Source organism: Lacerta agilis, chromosome 4, assembly GCF_009819535.1.
Source record: "Lacerta agilis isolate rLacAgi1 chromosome 4, rLacAgi1.pri, whole genome shotgun sequence".
NCBI classification, from domain to species: domain Eukaryota; kingdom Metazoa; phylum Chordata; class Lepidosauria; order Squamata; family Lacertidae; genus Lacerta; species Lacerta agilis.
In genome coordinates this window covers 35,904,335-35,918,866 of record NC_046315.1, presented here as the reverse complement: position 1 = coordinate 35,918,866, position 14,532 = coordinate 35,904,335, and the positions used below count along the sequence as shown (strand labels likewise).

The window sequence follows — 14,532 nt, the reverse complement described above, 5'->3', positions numbered from 1 at the left end:
TAGAAACTAGCCTTCTGTAGAAACGTAAAATGTGTATTTATTACTCCACCAAGTTTTGCCTCTGGTCCCACCCAACTGCGGCTCCCCAGAAGGTGTACCCCAAAGGGAATACAGCCCCCAGACTGAAGAAATGTTCCCTGCTCTTGTTGTAGGAAATGTGGTTAGGATTGCATGAGCTGAGCAGCATGAGCATATAGGGTGTGATCAGCCTTGTAAACATGGCCAGAAAAGTTCCGTATCCTGCAGCAAATTTTGCTAGTCTGCTAAGGGCTGGAGAGCTCGTCACCATGCTTGGTGCATGCAAACAGAAGTCCTAGCACTGAGCTAAAGACCTTCAGGGCTGCACACCGATTAAAGCTTCCTGCTGTAAGAAACCAGATGCATTATTTGAAAATAAAAGATCAGGTATTTTCAAACATTTATTTGAATGTTATTACAACATGGAAGATACAATTTTATTTTTTTTAGAAAACCTGTAAAACGATATAGAAGTAAAACCAAAATACATGAAAAAAATTATATAACCCAGTGCCACTCATTTCTGGAATTTATCCTCAAACATAGCAAACATCATTTGTTTTTACTGTATTTATGGGAATTTCTATACTGCTTATTTCTTATTTATTTTTAAACCATCTAAGCTGTTTATCCAGTCTTTTTTTTTGAAAGAGGATTTTAATTAGGCTTTGTGATAGAGATCCTTTCTTTCTATTCACAATAACTTTGTTATGTATCATTTATACTGTATACCTGAAAAATCACTTACATCACAGTAGATTGAAACAAGCAAATGTAGCCTTAAACCATGCTTGTCAGGCTGCAAGTCGGAGGTGGGGGAACTCAGGCCAGGAAGCCCTTGGGGGAACTATGCAGGCCATGCCCCCTCCACAGGCCACACCCCTCACCAGTCCTGTGCTACACCCTCCTCAAGTGTTTTTGCCTCTATTAATGCCTCTTGTTTGCCTGGATGGTGAGCTGTGTAGGCAGCTTCTGTAGAAACTTCCTGAGTTCTGCAGGGCTGGAATGTAGCCTAATGAAAAATGTTCAGTCTCATTCAGTGCTCCACCCACTTTGCCTCTGCCCCACTCTCCGTTGTCCTGTGGTCCCCAGTAGGCTGGGGAGCAATGGAATAGGGCCCTCATGTTGAAAAAGATTCTCTAACCCTGCTGCAACCACACTTGGACGTAATTTTTCAGCACTGCGGCATTTGTGAACTATTGTAACCACATTATTGGCCATACCATATTGTGTGATTTTTTAAAACAAAAAAAAATCACCTGTTTTCATGCAGGATATATTTAAACTTAAACCACTTCTGCGAGTGTGATTTATTTTCTACGGTATATTTTTCTTGAACAGAAACAACGATTTTCATTTCCTACATTAAAAAGCATATGGCACTTACAAATTCAGATTATTAAAAGAGAATATCAAACACAGACTTGAACTTAAAAATTCAATCATTCATCTGAACACAATATTCAAGGATTAAAATGTGCTTTAATGGAAAAGATTTTCAAGGAATATATAATTTTTATGAGAGAGATACAGTAATCCCTTCAATTACACGAACACTTCAGACTTTCTTGGACGAATGCTGTGTAGCAGCCACCTTCAGACTATTGAACTTTAACTGATCCACTGGCTCTAAAACAGTTTGCCATATCATCATAGGAAGCTGTCTTATAGAAAATTAAGACCATTTGACCACCTAGTCCAGTATTGTCTATCATTCTGACTGACAGCAGCTCTTAGGGTCTCAGGTAGAAGCCTTTTTACATCACCTGCCTGAACCTTTTTAATTGGAGAGGACGTGGATTGAAACTGGGGCTTTTGGCACTCAAAACATATTTTCTACCACTGATCTACAATCTCCCGTATCAATTGCTTAGAGACCACAGGGCACAGAAAATACTGTATTCACTGTATTTGGGCTAAGGGGAAATGTATTATATTTTTTACATTTTTTGTATATTTAGTTTGTAAGAAAGTTTCAAGTATGTGGAAAGAAAATAATAATTTGTTACATTTGTATACTGTCCTTAATCCACAGATCTCACAAAATAAAATACTTGTCTTGGAGCTAATTCACTCTTTCACTTGTCCCATATTTTGATCAAACTATATACCGATGGATTCATCCAGGTTCAAGGGCTTTTATTGTTGCATGGCTGTGCCTTGGGAAAATCCGATCTTACCCACTGAATCAGAAGCTTGGTGAGCAAAATCTCTCTTCAGCTTTTCCACGCATCTGGTAAGGTCCGATTCAGTGGGCAAAATCTGATTTCCGCAAGGGAAACACTGGAATGGCGAGAAAAGCCCTCAGACCTGGGAGAATTAATAGGTACACAATACGATCAAAATACAGGTCAAATGAAAGTGTGAGTACAAATGCATGTGGTAACTGATGACATAAGGCTGTGGTGGCACCCTGGAGGGTTGAATTGGGAGCGTAGCAATAAGACAAATGGGCAGTGGAACTAGCAGCAGCTGCGTTGTTTATCATGCAGAGTAAACTTACATGGCTTCTATTCAGGTACTGAAACATAGCTGCTGGTCCTTGTGAAATGTGATAGAAATATTCCTATCCTTCTTCACCACCAGTACATATAAAATTCTGGTCAGACTGAAGGAGTCTGGTTGATGACTGGTCTCATGTGTGCCCAAGAAAATTGCCCCAGCTTCTTGTTTCTGTCAACCGACCCTCGGAGGGTATTCAGTTACGCTGAAATCTGTCACAGTCTTTATGTGAAAGGGTTGAAATCTGTGAACTTTTCCAACATGAATACAGGGTATTCCCTAACCCATCTGTGGACTGATTGTATATCCCCTATATGAGGTCCCGCATATTCTGAACAAAATTTCTGCCTTTGGGGGATGCTAAAACCACCAACACATAATTTTAAAGTCTTGGCTTTTTAGCTGCAGTTCTTAGCTCTATCAATATTCTTCACCCACAAAATACTTTCTTCAGTTTTAGCAGGCAGAATGTCGTAATGTTGCAAGAACTTAAATAATACCGGTAGTTATTGATACTGAAGAAATGCAGGACATGAACCCCTCTATATACAGATTTTCAGCTGATACTGCCCTCTTAGTGTAACAAGTGATGTTTGGAAGTTACTCAATTCATGTACAGTACTTTTGCTCAGTATTTTCAGAAGAACAAGATAATGGTAATATTTTGAAACGCCCCAATAATATTTATGAAGTGTTTTAATGCTCTTCCATCACATGAAAGCTAAATCTCACTATACAGTATGAATCTTTGGTTCTGCAGTAAACTAAGTCAAAAACATCACACGCTGTAGTTTTAAAAAATTCGTTATAAAACCTATAAGGAAATTAAAATTATACAGAATTTCTGTGCATCAAATACAGACATCATACCTTTCCCTTTCATTTCTTAATAGTGAAATACTGATGAGTATATTGACACTTTTATGCTATGAAGTTTCTTTTTAATAGGAAATTTTGCAGGAAATTGCCATAGAATCCGTATGCCAAGCTTATGGCGATCTGATTATCCATTTTGGAGCACTACAATCTTTTAAGCAGCTTTTCTTTTCTTCTGCTATGTCAGTGATTAACAAATCTAAGAATTAATGTTCCCGTACACAGCATGTGTTCCGTTTCTGACCTGTGGCTTCTTGCTTTTGGGTGTGACTTGTCCAACGTGATTAAATATGGCTTCTCCCCACCTTCCCCAAATGTGAGGCTGTTTATTGCATTATGCCCTGCCAAAGAAACTTTGCCCCATTTTACTATAACATGAAGTGGGTATAGCCTTCTGCGCCTGTAACTATTACATCCATCCATATCCGCATAGCTTCTGGTGTGGGGGCCACCATGTAATATATTCTGTCATGTGTCTTAACGCTGAAAGTAAGCAATGGATTAGGACTCTGGAAGGAAAGAAAAAAGACTACATAAAGTCAATTGCATAATGCAACCTGTGTGCTGCAGTAAGTTTACATGCATCTGAAGTTCAGATCTTAGCTTCGTAAGTTGAAATAGGAATGAGCCCTTGGCTGTCCACAGAGACCTTTCTTGCAAGCTAGGATACAGACCAGTACAGTCCAGGGAGTACAGCTCCCACCATCCCTAACCACTGGCCATACTGATGGAAGCCAGAATCCAAAAATAGGGATACCCACAGCTTAGCCACTCATTTAATAGCCGCATTTACCTGGTTTGGTCAAACTGGGGAGCTATAGGTTATAGAAGATGTCTTTGTTGCTGTGCCCGCATGTGCAAAGGGGCTGAAAAGACGTGTTTGTATATCAGTTTACCAAGTCGGTGAGTGTTACCGATGGTGCACGGTTGTGATTCTTTGCCTTCCACAGATGACAGTAGGACAGGAGTGCAGGATTTTTTATTCTTGACTGTTGTAGGCAAGGGAATTTCCACAGGCACAGCTTTTCTCCCATCTGACAGGCTTCACCTGTCAAAAATTTCTCTTCTGCCCAACTATGAAAGTTCTGTGAATTCTGTTCTTTGCATCAGGTATTCTGTGCAATGGGAACTAGACATATCTTCAAGTATTCTGTGCCACGGCCTACAAGTATTCACTGCTCCTCCTTAAAAGCCACTTAAAAGACTGTAACAACACTTTGTGAATTTTTGAAGGAGCACTGAAACAGTATACTGACAGTATACTTACTGAAATGACAGCTCCGATTGACTTGATTTATCACAGACATGATAATGAGTAGTAGTGGGATTCCTAGCATCAAAATCATGTGTTTCACTTTTTCTTTCCGTTGTATTACTGTACATACTTGAAAAATTTAAAGTGGTGTTTTTACATCAAAAAAATCTTGGCAGCAAATAAGTGTTTTACTAAAACTAGGTTCTAACCCCCTTTAGGCACTATGATACTTTCAAAGAGTAAATAAGTTTATATTTATAGGAAAACATTTTTTTTTACCTTATTAGCATTCTTTAGGTGATCATAATAGACTTCTTCAATGGCTTGGAAATAAATTACTCCTTTTAACTTGGTTTCGTGTTTGTCTACAATAAGGGAAATAAAAGTTGAAACTAACACCCCACCATAGGGGTTGAAGGATCAACCTAAACAACATTTTTTGCCAACAACAATAGAAGTTTCTTTTTTAAAGTTTATTTATTAACTATTCCAGGAAAACCTCTACTTCTTTCTACGCTTAGATTACCTTTTATTATTGCACACTAATTCAAAGTGTATATACGTACATGAAAGGGGGGAAAGTACTTCTTATCTGAATGCTTTGTAAAGGAGAACAAAGCATATGCAAAGCAAAATAAAATAAAAAATTCCTTCCAGTAGTACCTTAGAGACCAACTAAGTTTGTTCTTGGTATGAGCTTTCGTCTGAAGAAGTGTGCATGCACACGAAAGCTCATACCAAGAACAAACTTAGTTGGTCTCTAAGGTGCTACTGGAAGGGATTTTTTATTTTATTTTGTTTTGACTATGGCAGACCAACACGGCTACCTACCTGTAACTAAAAGCATATGCAGGCATTTATCTGCACACAAAACTGTATCCATGGAGCCAGGCACAGACAGGGCCAGCACAGGTCAGTTGCATCCTGAGAAAGCCATGCAACCAGCAGGTGACAGCAAAGGGCATAATCTGCCTCTGCTGTGCCAACCTGGTAGCTGGTGCAGTGATGGAGCATTTCTTCCTGCTCTCTCATCTTCTGCCCTGGTTGGCATACAGGAGTCAGCAAACTTTTTAAACAGGGGGCTGGTCCACTGTCCCTCAGACCTTGTGGGGGGCTGGACTATTTTTTTTGGGGGGGGGGACAAAAACGAATTGCTATGCCCCACAAATAACCCAGGGATGCATTTTAAATAAAAGGACACATTCTACTCATGTAAAAACACGCTAATTCCCGGACTGTCCGTGGGCCAGATTTAGAAGGCGGATCCAGTCCCTGGGCCTTAGTTTGCCTACCAATGGCATAAGGAGTGGGGCTGTGGCTGTGGTGCTACCTGTGCCCAGCCACAGGTTAGGATTGTAGTCTATATGTGGTGGAGCCAGCAACCCAAATCATTACAGTCGTACCTCGGAAGTCAAACGCCTTGCGACTCGAACATTTTGGCTCCCGAACGCCGCAAACCCAGAAGTGAGTGTTCTGGTTTGCAAACATTCTTTGGAACTCAAACATCCGATGCAGGTTCCAGCATCAGAGCATTAGGAAGCTCTGTGAGTTATTACATGATAAAATGTAAAAGGATAAGAGTAGGCAAGCAACAAGTAACTTTAAATTACAAGTTGCAGCACAGATGCAACTTAATAGACAAACCATAGGTAGGCTCCATACAACTTACCTGCATAATAAGAAAATGTTCTCTTGTTCCTGTCAAACACAAACCATCGCTTCTTCCAGGTTTTAATTTTCCCTCCCATCTTAATAAGAAAACCTCGGCAGGTCTTCTCTGTGAGTGAGACATGGTAACAGGTATCTATATTGTGCCCTGCTGTCTCTATGTGGCTGCGTAGATCAAAATCTTCCTTTCTGACAGGTAAATAACGAGTCAGTGGGCGAGACTAATGGGAGCAGCAAAAAACAAAAATAAAAATCAGTATTTTTCCTTTCTCCACTTATATATAAAATATATTCATGTGCATTCAACACCTGAAATAAAGTACCCAACTTACGCTTTTTATTGCACACAGAGTGCTTAGTCACAACCTTAGAAACCAAATGTCAACAGCCCTCATGATATATAATCTCAGTCTTAATTATCTGACAGAGGCATCAACTTCACACATTACATTTTGAAGGTGTACATACCCCTCACATATTTTAAGTGCACATGTAAATATGTGAAGTTGAAATAGATAAGTGTGTGCTTTCTCAGCCTTTAGGTGGAAGTGTAAAAGAGTTATAAACCTCACCATAGTACTGAAGAGAGGTGGAAGGGAGGAGAGAGTGGCTGCTTTTTACAAAAAAAAGTAAGAAAACATCTGACCACAGATCTCTGTCACTTTGTCTGGTTTGGTCTTCAGTATTTACCCTGGGGGGATAAAGGAATGACAGCACAGTGACCTCTGCTGGCTATATACTACCAGCAGGCTAGTATTAAGTTGACTGCATCCGTCTCATTCTAGAAGTTTTTAAAGGCTTAATATCAGGCATAGGCAAACACGGCCCTCCAGATGTTTTGGGACTACGACTCCCATCATCCCTAGCTAACAGGACCAGTGGTCAGGGATGATGGGAGTTGTAGTCCCAAAACATCTGGAGGGCCGAGTTTGCCTATGCCTGCTTAATATCATTTCAAAGTCTGTGTGCTTACACCCTCTTTCCTACTCTTGAGGTGGCTGATCCAGGGGAGAGGGAAAGACACGACCAGAGTGGGTGGCCCTCACAGCAGTCACTCATAACCCAATTGCTTTCACAGGCCTAAAAACAGTTGGCACACCCCCTGCTTTATCCCTTGGGACACAAGGCATGTCACAAGTGAGAATCCATAGCGTCTTGCTTGGAATTGGGCTTCCCTCCCATCTCTTAATATTTGTCTTCCCATTCAGTGCCTGCATTTTCTGTGTGCAGGGTTCCTTACCTGCGACCTTTGCTTTTCACGTATCTTAACTTCTTTTTCAATTAGTTTTTGTCGCTGGCTAGTTTCTTCTTGCAGTCTTTTTTCTAGCTGTTCCCTGCGACGCTTTTCTTCTTCCAGCGCTCTTTTTTTAGCTTCCATTTCTCGTTCCTAAAAGCCGCACGATACAACATTGTATTAGAAATGTGTTGTGTTTTTTTTTAAAGAAAACACACACACACACCCCAAAAACCCAACCCTATTAAATACACATCAAGCTCAAACACATTCCCTACCAATTCATTCGTCAGTGTGCCAGTTCTACAGTATTGTACTGCTTGGTGGAAAATCCTAACTAAACTCTTGTTCTAATGACACATGGCCTTTACACACATATATTATTACTACTATATACATATATATGTGGCCTTTACACACATATATTACTACTACCCACCCACCTTGTGCCTGAGTCTAAGATATGCCCATAAAAATGAGGCTATGAAATAATGCCAGAACCAAACATAAATATAAATGATGAGGCCTTGGCACAGAATGAAAAGTAAGTATTTTTGCCCCAGTGTCAAGGTTTTTACTTTTTAATTATTTCAGTTAACACCCGTGTCTAGAAGTTTGCAAATGACAACACATGGCATATTTTCAGTCACTCAGCTATAATAAACAGAGGCTGAAGAAAACATCTACTGCCCACAGTGGCTACATTCATTTTGCCAAGGATAGGAGTTTTTGTTTTTGGTTTTGCTCATGTGCAAGGACAACCTTATTGAAAAGTGGGTTCGTGGTTCAGTCATAGAGCTTACATATTATGGTACTTGGTTAAAAACTCAGTGAAAGCATTTCATCCATGAAAGGCTTCTGCCTGCACAAAACTCAGATTGAGCCCCGTTCCCAATGCTGAAGAGAGAGACATGAACCGACTCTGTATGAAGTGGCTCCGAAAACAACACATCTGCAGTCAGAGGGCAAAGCTGGTGTCTATTTAAGCCAGGCTGCAAGGTTAATCATTTTCAGAACTCCAAATATAGGCGGAAATCCTACAAAAGAACTGGAGGTATGCATGAACATATGTACTTCAGGGATTTCAGATAAAGATTCAATGCTTAGATGTGATGAGGTAACACATCTAAATGTTGAATCTGTATTTCTTTGTATTTCCTTGAAGAAGGGCGAGTTGGGTCCAATAATCTCTTTTTTGTGTAACCCCTTATTTTTTAATCCTACTTCCAGTTCCTCTTAGAACAAACAAGGGTGCAATTGAGTCAGAGGCAGCTCAATACATTTTGATATTCCCCGGTTGCAATGTCCTATTTCATGCTGCAAGGACCTCTTGGGGTGCATATCTTAGACAATGTCCTGCTTTATTACTGGCCATAATACCTGTTTTGTTTGTTCCTCTAGGCCAGGCTTCCTCAACCTCGGCCCACCAGATGTTTTGAGACTACAATTCCCATCATCCCTGAGGGGATCATGGGAGTTGAAGGCCAAAAACATCTGGAGGGCCGAGCTTGAGCAAGCTTGCTCTAGGCTAACCCTGAATTTAGAGCATAGAATCTCTGTAGTATACTGCATATTTCTTAGGCAGAACCACCAAATACTTTTATATTTGTGGTGAGCGGATAAAATTGTAATTTTAAAAGGGACTGAAGCAGGAGCAAAGAAATAACTCACAACGAATTATGCGAAAACGGAACCCTTTCAAACCCCTGCTGGGGATACAAAGTCAACTTGCACTATAACAATGTTTCAGTTACAGGTAGGTAGCTGTGTTGGTCTACCATAGTCAAAACAAAATAAAATAAAAAAATCCATCCAGTAGCACCTTAGAGACCAACTAAGTTTGTTCTTGGTATGAGCTTTCATGTGCATGCACACTTCTTCAGACGAAAGCTCATACCAAGAACAAACTTAGTTGGTCTCTAAGGTGCTACTGGAAGGAATATAACAATGTTTGCTATTACTAATGTTAGATTACCCTGGATTCAAGTAATCGAGTCTTTTCAGCATGAGCTTGTTTCAAAAGTCTTTCCATTTCTTCTATTCTTGCAACATTTGAAGTACTGGCACTAGTAAAGGAGAGAGAAAAAGAGGGTCTGACTTTCAGAAAACAGTTCCATATTAGAGATGTAATTCCAGTCTTTTTGTTGATAAGTTTGGATACAAGATCTGGGTATGCTCTGGTTACCTTAACATGTGCAGAGAACTGGACACAAACTCAGTGCAAACAATATACGTAAGACTGTGAAATTATCTGTAGCAAAACTACAGGGAGAAGTGCAACTTCTAATCTATTAATGAAACTATCTATGCATGTACATGCCTGAAAAATACTGTTTTATATGATACTCTGCAATCCACTAAATGTGGACTAAGGGTGCGTTTAAAAATAATGTTAGGATGCTGGCTGGATAAGCCCTTAAACTGCATATTTTTTTACAAACAATATTTTTAAAGTGTCAGATTTACTGGAAAAAAATATTTACCTGGAGATATTATCTGGGGAGCAGGCAGAAATGCTGGTCTCCATACTGTCAGAACTGTCTAAGCTTAGAGTATCAAAGGCATGGTCCTTGAAATTATGATCAGGATAATGGAAGGCATTCAGATACACATTTGATTCAGAAGCAGTTCTGCTATAGAACTGAGGAGATTTCTGGATTTGATCTTCACAGATATGTTGGTTGTTATAACCTAGAATGAGAAGCAGAAAATATGAGTTAATTTTCCTACCTTTTATAATTTTTAAAATACTTTTTTTTAAAAAAAGAGAAGCATTTTGAACACTGCTGTATTCTAACCGGGATCGAAGCACTGCAAATGTTTATTAGTACCATCTTTCTTAGTAAAATAGCAGCTAATTGGATTATCTATATGACATATTTCTGATCAGTATTCTAGTATATGTCTTTTGTCAGTCTTTGTCTCTTTTTGTAAAATGAGATTTCAGATTACAGGGTTGGTCATCTAATGGTATCTGCAACACTGTTTGCTAGATAACGGTGTGCAAGCAGATGAATACTGTGTGTAAGTTACTAGCTGAAAAATACAGGTAGGTAGCCGTGTTGGTTGGCTGTAGTCGAAACAAAATAAATAAATAAATAAACTTAAAAAAATTGAATCTGAAGAAGTGTGCATGCAGACGAAAGCTCATACCAATAACAAACTTAGTTGGTCTCTAAGGTGCTACTGGAATTTATTTTATTTTTTTGTTTTGTTTTGGCTGAAAAATGATTTATTGGTTGGCTGCATATGTATATCTTATTGGTCCTTATTCTGATGGGATCTGATAATTTTAGCTTTTGTATTGCTGACTTCCTCTTTTTGAATTTTTTTTTATTGTTGTAAGCAGCCTTGGATAGGTCTGGAAAAGTGACCTAGAAATATTTTTAAATAAATAAATAAATACATAAATAACATTGGAATAGTTTGTAACTCACATAATTTGATATAAAGCCAACCACAGTATGACATGTAACTTAAAGGCAAGCATTAATGTGCAAGAAGCTTTCATTGTTAGAACACTGGAGAAAATTAGGAGGATATAAATTTGCAACAATGGATAAAAATTACCTTTAATACTTGCACTTTTGGAATGATTAATTGCTCCTTAATTTTTTTGTAAAAGAGAGGGAGAGAAAGAAAGAAGAAAAGAGAAATTACTATAATTTTGCCATTTGGGGAATTTGAGTTAAAAAAAAATCCAGATGAGAGCATTTAAAAGTACTCAAGCACTGACTGCTTTTAGCTAGCAAATCAGTTGCACTTTTACTTTAATTCCTTTGAGGATAAATTTAAATTAGTTTGCCACATGACAGCTCTGGACACTTTCAAAACACAAACTAAAGCATATGCTTTGTTCCCACTACGAAAAAGGAAGGTAAAATGATTCCTTCCTTAATTATTGCCGAAGAACAAATGCAACTCTTAAGACCACACACCATTGTTATTTAGGTACTGGAATTACTTGTTTTATGAGTTGCAGATTCTTATTGGCAAACCATAGAACTCTACATTCTTTTTCCTTCTCATACAGAAGAATACTCACAACTTAATTCCTCCCCCCCCCAGTGCCTACATTCCTAAATAACTAAATTAAACTCTGGGTTCAGTGGAAGATGGAAAGGAAAGACATTAGAAGGAATTGTGAGTCCTGAGTCGGTGAGCACCGAGGCTCACTGTTGTCACAGCATGCCAGCACTAGCCACCATTTGGGGAAAAGGCACACACACACACACACACACACACACACACAAATCCTTTAAAAATCATTGCACATGCATGCCCATAGCCATAATTTTCACGTTTTAGAGGCTCTGAGCTGTGGTCTGGTGCTGACACCAGTATGCCGGTGGAAAAGAGTGTATCCCATCTGCTCCTATAGACTCATGTTGAGTGTTGTGCAAGAATAGGCCCTCCTGGCAGCCCGTTACTAACTGAAGGAGAAAAATGGGGACTGTGCTACAGGGACTAAACAAGAAAAAGCAGATAGTAAGGTTGAGTAGTAGGAGAGATAATGTAATGAAGTGGATCTGGGAAAAATAAATTCTGGAGGGGATCTGGGGTATCCAGATGCAACTAGAACTTGCAAGGAAGTGATCCCATTATCTTGTTTGTCTGCGCAACTAGAACTTGCGTTTAAAGATATACATCTTCTTCCTATTTGGCTATTCCCTATGAATTCAGCCAATCCCTTTAAAAAGCTATGTGATGTAGTGACCATTACATACTCGGTGCTCGTGAATTCAATATATTAATTTTGCATTGGTGAACAAATAGTATGTCTAACACTATCTGGTGCAATCAGCTGAACTGGCTTTTCTGTTTGTCTCAGCAAACATCGGAAGTCTTGAGCGCAGGAGGGAAGAGTTATTCATAACATGTAGCATCGCAGCACTGCAGCCTGTGTCAGGTCAGGGGTGGACATTTTGGGAATGGGGGCAATTATTTTGGAGGTTTGTTCTGCCTCCTACAGCTTTTAGCTGTTTAGGAGTGCTGCAGACACTTAAGCACAAAGGATTCTCTACTAAATCTGAAGTTATTAATCCAGAGGAAAACTACAGCATTCAGTTTGGTTTAGCTTTAATCCAGGAAGACATGCAAGACTACATCTGATAGAAAAGCAAACTGGGTTAAAGGTTTTTAGAGGTAAACCGGGGGGGGGGGGGTTACTAGAAGTATACAGAAAAGAACCAAAAATAAATTTTAAAAAGCAATGCCAGTTATTTAAATGTTATTATAATAACTTTTTTGAATGCAATCGATGTTGAAATCACAATTATTCATCTCAAAGGTTTCGTTTTTTAATAAGGAACACAGTCAAGTAAACATAAATCCTTTAAAATACCCCCTTTTATTATTTTGGATCAGTGTTATACAGACCAGCCTACTTCTCCTATCTGCTGCAAATAACAAATAATCATGTCACATGTTTCTGAAGGTGTCAACCCAGAAAACATGTCCAACTTTATTGTTGATGTTTTGTTCCATTGCTGCTTCTTTTATTTTGCTAGATAATCTTTTTGCATCCTTCAGCACAAAAGAGCAGAAAAGACTCATGTGTTATAGAAAAGCAGGATGCTACACAATTTTGTGGGTTAGCATGTTTTCTAAAACTGGTTGGTGTGGCTGTACTGCCCACTGTGTGAACAGATATCTAGAATCTGTGTCTTCTCTTACTCATTTTCATGCGAATCCTCGGTTTATATGTCAGCAGCAGAGGAATTGCATGAAAATAAATATCTGAGACTAGGCAATACAGAAGGAATCAGGTGGTTAACCTTCAATGTGTTTCATTTCAAGTTTCATTTGCAAATCCAAACTGGTAGTAGCAGCAGTGGGCAAAGTTTATTTTCAAACATTCATTCTTTAAAGCCCTCTTCAGGTGTTTCCCAACATGAGATTGTATATCATAATGGGGATCGTGGAGCCATGCTGTCTTCCATTGTCTCATCCCCTGCCATTCACATGTTGGGGGATTGACTGCAGTGGGGAAGCCTGCTGAAAATGCAGTTAAGCTCTCTCCGTGATGTGGAACCCTGACTCCACAGGGTTCTAGATCATGCAAGTCTTCATACATGCAGCAGACTTCTCCATTGCAGACATTTCCCCATCACATAGATAGGCGGACAAAATGGTAGAAGTCAGGCTGCTTGCACATGAATGTAGCCTGAAGGGAGCTACAAAAATCACCGCATCCACCAGAAAAAAAATTAAAGCAACTTTAGAATTTCTACATTTGCTGGTTCTGAATGACTTGATGGTGTCCCTTTTCTCAGTAACAACCACAAAAGCAAACACATATAGACACACAAAGAACATTCTCCATACCTTTCCTGCCTTTTCCTGATTTAAATAAGACATAAAAAGTGTCATACTTTAGACATTTAAAAGCAGGACAGGCTAAAAAGAGAGCTATAAGCACAGAATGCAGACATGGTAAAGATAAACTGGCTAATCTATGTCTTGGGGCACAATTTTATTTAGTAGAGTTTATTCTGGGCTACAGCCCTATTTGAACTTAATTTCAAATAAATGCACATGTGCTTCAGTTGTAAGTACCTAAGAAATAATTTAAAAGTTACCTAGCTCTCTTGGAAGACCACAGTCTAAAAGTCTGAATTACTTTTAATAATTTTAACCTTCCTCAGTTTTTCGGTTGCAATCCTACACACATTTACCAGGAATAAATTCCATGTTTAGGATTGCACTTCTTGATTACTACTGCCTATGTGAAAAGTCCAACTCGTATCAATGAAGCCTTAGTCCACAGACAAAAAGGCAGCTGCAGAAATAAAGGCTTATAAGGTTATGAGGTCCCTTTGCCTTTATGTAGTTCTCTTTAGGTCCCTTTAATATGCATTAGCATAACAGTTATGCTGTAATCATCTGAATGGTTGCAGAAGATTCACAGCTAAGAAACAGGTTTTCTCCATTAATGGTTTAGTTCAGGGATGGGGAAATAGTGGCTCCAGTTGCTATT

At 39.0% G+C, this 14,532-nt stretch overlaps 1 protein-coding gene across 11 annotated transcripts in view; it reads right to left on the bottom strand.

Annotated features, from left to right (window-relative positions):
* Nucleotides 1–3,539: 3,539 nt before the first annotated feature.
* The window catches only part of PHLDB2 (pleckstrin homology like domain family B member 2), a 72,002-nt gene continuing 61,009 nt past the window's right edge, over nt 3,540–14,532 (bottom strand). For 7 of the 11 annotated variants that reach the window (XM_033146706.1, XM_033146711.1, XM_033146714.1 and 4 more), the window contains 8 exons: nt 13,881–13,895; nt 11,124–11,159; nt 10,037–10,244; nt 9,529–9,619; nt 7,560–7,706; nt 6,321–6,540; nt 4,931–5,016; nt 3,540–3,905 (listed from right to left, as the gene is read on the bottom strand). In XM_033146706.1, coding sequence (XP_033002597.1) covers nt 3,765–3,905; nt 4,931–5,016; nt 6,321–6,540; nt 7,560–7,706; nt 9,529–9,619; nt 10,037–10,244; nt 11,124–11,159; nt 13,881–13,895 — 944 coding nt within the window. In that variant the 3' untranslated portion in view covers nt 3,540–3,764. The remainder of the gene's footprint in view (nt 3,906–4,930; nt 5,017–6,320; nt 6,541–7,559; nt 7,707–9,528; nt 9,620–10,036; nt 10,245–11,123; nt 11,160–13,880; nt 13,896–14,532) is intronic. The other 4 variants (XM_033146709.1, XM_033146712.1, XM_033146715.1 and 1 more) reach the window with 2 other exon arrangements.